This window comes from Halyomorpha halys, unplaced genomic scaffold (assembly GCF_000696795.3).
Source record: "Halyomorpha halys isolate HHAL.00 unplaced genomic scaffold, Hhal_1.1 Scaffold95.1, whole genome shotgun sequence".
NCBI lineage: Eukaryota > Metazoa > Arthropoda > Insecta > Hemiptera > Pentatomidae > Halyomorpha > Halyomorpha halys.
In genome coordinates, this window is record NW_027108063.1 from 1,055,249 (window position 1) to 1,059,526 (window position 4,278).

Consider the following 4,278-nt stretch of genomic DNA (forward strand, 5'->3'; position numbering starts at 1 on the left):
GACGTCGGAGTGAAATGACGCTGACCTTATTTTTAAGCATCTTAAAAAGAGATTTGTAAAAATAAAAAAACTCGTAAGAAGATGAATGAATATCCCTTTCATGTTAATTGCTTTCCTGAATATCATTTATATATAGTTGTTGTTACGAATTAAAAAAAAAAATATTATTACAGTTGCAGATGTGTGATGAATGAAATTTTATAAGGTTTTTATAGAGCTAGAGGAGGAGCGAGCTGGCGCGGCGCGGGAAGTGGCGGAGCGTGTGGGCCGATTTGAAGAAATAAAATAAGATAAAGTGGAGGGGGGCTTTTGGGAGGGTGGTGGGGGCGGAGGGGAAGAGGGGCTGGAAATCGATAGTGTTGGCAGAGCCCTTCCCACCGCCGTGCCGAGGTCCCCTACTTCTCTTTCTCTATCACCTAACATACATTCTATATATCTGTCTCTATCCTCTACTGTATATATATATATATATTTATATATATAAATATACACCGTGTACATATATTCCGTGAACCGATCTCTCAGCTCTCTGACTCGTGCGGCCTCGGGAGTTCGGTCGACATGTGATGGCAAGAGAGGTAAGTACCACCCACATATATATGTATATATAGATAGATATATATCGTTTTCCTAGTCAGCCACTCGCCAATGATATAACAACCATAAAAACGCGATAAAAGAAATTTAAACCCAATCAATAGGAGGGTAACCTCTCCCACTTAACCCACTTCCTCCCAGAGAAAACCCCTGTCCTAGTGAACTCATCCCATGAGGGAAGAGAGCTTACAAAATTACTCCCGCACAAGCCCCTAAGACCTTATGCGGCCATCTAAATCCTCAATTACCCCAAGGAATGACGAAAGTAGAATTCTAACCTATCCCTGCCCATTTTCAAGACATCGATACCGCCCTATCGAGATAGTCCAGCTCCGATTTGGTGATTCTTGGTTTGAATTATTGTTCTATTTCTTGAACTTTAGATAAAAAATAATCTTTTTATTAATTAATTAATTTTTTTTTGCAATTGTACATAGATTAAAACGAGCCGGAAACTATTTGACTAGGAATCACTTGTTGTCCACATTACGATTTCTATTTTGCCCACTTTCTTGTAGACATGTTTGATGTTTGAAACTATTATGATTACTATCGTCAACTAAGCACATGGATATCATTCCATGGTTCAGCTGTATATTTTTATGATAAAATTTCTTTAATCATAAAGAAACCTGGCTTAAAGGTTCTTATACTATTATACATGTAATATATATAAAGCTCATATAAAAAATTTTTCATACCCTAAACTCCAATTCTATTGGTGCTGTTATTCTCTATTCTGCCACAATCTCATCAACTATTGGTCTATTACCTTCAACGTTACCGTCATTCTTACTTTAAACTAAAATAATACCTACAATAAAACTTTAGATAATATCACTTTAGATTCACTTATATCCCTTTCATTTATCAATTTAAGAAAATATTAAATCTCGAGTTTTCTAAAAACCATCTGATTTTGGTTATTTATAATAGGAGAAAAACATTTGTATAAATATATGGCCGTAATAGAAGTTATAGATGAGAAGGCAATATGGAGGTTTCGAAGCTGATATGCCCAAGTTTCGCAGGCTACACTTGTGACCTATATTCGTAGACTATGGCCTGCACAGTCTGGGCCATTTTCCTTAATACCTGTCCCACATCTCACAGTCAATTTCAGGTCTTAATTTCTTCTTCTTTTTTTTCTTTTTTTTTTCCACTCTGGTGATATTGTTAGCATTATAAAAGTTTAAAAAAAATATATTAAGTAAGTAGTTGTTGAACTCTATTTAAAACAGTACGTTGCCCTTTTTTGATAAACACAAATTTACGCCTACTACTGTATAAACTGTAGAAACATTTTCAATGTATGAATGTAACAATATCAATATAATATTTTTTATTATTATTTGTTTTATATAAACGTTATTTTTAAATTCGTTTATTAAATTTTGAATTATTGTCTACCTCTCTTGATAACTAAAAAAATTATTAATTATTGCTGAAAATATTTTTAATGTTTAATTAATCTATTTCTTTTTCTTAATTTTATACACTATACGAAGTAGAATAGTTTTTTTATTTAGATAAATGGCATTTAATATTTAAATAAAACAATCATCCACATTTAAGGGAGAATTTAATTAGTGATGTATGTTACTATTCATTTCATATCCATTAAAAAAATATATATAAATAAATATTAAAATGAACTGAAATAAAAATCTTAAACACAAGCATATTTCAGTAAAATGTCGTATTACACATTGCATGATTTAACTACGTTTCAAATTTTATCATATATCTAAGATGTTTGTTGTCCATAAATTTCGTAACTCAAATTTTGGATCAGATTGGAAATATGTAAAAAAAGAAACAAGACAATGTATTCAGCTTTCAAATCTTCACCTCACTTATAAAATTTAAAATGATGGTTCAGTTCTGATCTCAAAAAAAAAAAAAGAAAAGAAAAAACACCACGCTGACAAATATCAAATCTTGCTAGTACAAAAAGACTGCAGATTTCACAGTTCAAAACTACTCCAACCCTCTTTTAAAACCCCTTTCATCTTTCACTGCTATCTGGTGTTCCAGAACGCGTGCTGAAAAGGCAACGACCTAAGGATCTCTTGATCCATTAATAATCCACTGGGGTTGATGATTACGATTCATCAAAGGTAAAACCAACGTAAAATACTATGACTAAAAATATAAAAAAAAAAAAAATAAACAAAAATGTATGTATTAAATGTCTTATACTCATTAATACTTAATAAAGAATTTTCCTCTATATCCTCTAGCACTGTCATCTTAATCATCTTAATCGAATATTGATAAATTAATATTCATAATAAAACGGAGTGAATATTATTTCACATGAAATAAAATGATGTAAATAATTTACCCATTTTAAATTTTAACATTCATTAAATTAATTTTTGTATTTTATACTTCACAAAAGAGGATTTTCAGATTGATTTATGTTTACTGAAAAGTAATTGGAAATCAGAAAAGCCACTCGAACGGAAATAATTAAGATAAAAACCAAATCCCAATAATGCCTTTTAAATTATTGGAGCAGATTTATTTATCATGCTGTTTATTAGGTGAATTGAGCGAACGAGAATTGTAATATTAATAACTACGTAATCTGCATTAAAAGCAAACGATAAAATTAAACGAAGATTAATTACTTTCCGATTCATTGCTTTCATAAACACATTTAATGGAGGCAATAATAATCCTATACAATACACATCAGTGCATTCCAATTTTACAACCAAATCCGTTAAAAGCAGCTTTAACAGTCAATTTCCTTCCATCTTTATTGGAACAATTAACGCATTTTATTTTTATCGAATAATTCTCCAGAAATGTTTCTATACGCCCAACATCATACTAAACGTGCTAAAATAGTTAAATGATGAACCCGCTAAAATATTAACTTTCCAACAATATACTATACATTTATGTTACTACTCTTATTTAAAGTATTTCACCTTTAGTTAACTACGAATCAATGCCTAGTTAGTATTTATCTATTTTTTATTACTACTAACAATTTGAGTAGACGGGGTAATGAAAAATTTAAGAAAACTTATCTAAGCTGGCAGTTATTTTTAAAAACAATAAAAATCATAAACATGGAATTTCATTATAATGAAGTTTTTATATTTATTCCTGATTTGGCTGTTTTTAATACTGTAGTTGAGAATCAATAAAATATCTTATGTCATAATTTAATTAAGGTCCGTATTACACAAGTTCAAGTTCTAAAGAATCATCAAAATGAAGTATGTTCGTCAAATAAATGATATGAACCTAAAATATTGCCATTATACTACGTTAAACATTTCATATAAGTTCAGTGAAGTGCAATACTAAATATACTTGGGCACTGCTTAAATAATAATAATGATAATAATTTATAATTATTCTCGGAGGGATCTGTTAAGAATAATATTGCAGGCAATACAAATTGTGCTTTAGGGCCTTAGAGAGTAGAAAACAAAGTATAAAAAGTAATAATAAATCATATTATAAATAATAATAAAAAAATATCATAAGATAAATAAAAAATGAGATAATATTAAATCAAAATTTAACTATTGCGAATAGTAAAAAATTGGAAAAGTATTAATTATAAAAAAAATAACATAAATAGCAAAACATTTTAACTTTCAAAGTTACATAAAAATGAATTTTAATAACATGCTTTATAGTGCAGTAAAAGATAAA

General features: G+C 29.4%; 1 protein-coding gene across 2 annotated transcripts in view; it reads left to right on the top strand.

Moving 5' to 3' along the window:
* Positions 1–376: 376 nt before the first annotated feature.
* The window catches only part of LOC106677370 (DNA fragmentation factor-related protein 2), a gene marked incomplete at its 3' end in the record, with an annotated part of 75,432 nt that continues 71,530 nt past the window's right edge, over positions 377–4,278 (top strand). For both annotated transcript variants that reach the window (XM_067046434.1, XM_067046435.1), the window contains 1 exon segment: positions 377–578. Coding sequence is in view for 1 of the 2 variants with exons in the window: in XM_067046435.1 (XP_066902536.1) it covers positions 567–578 (12 nt within the window).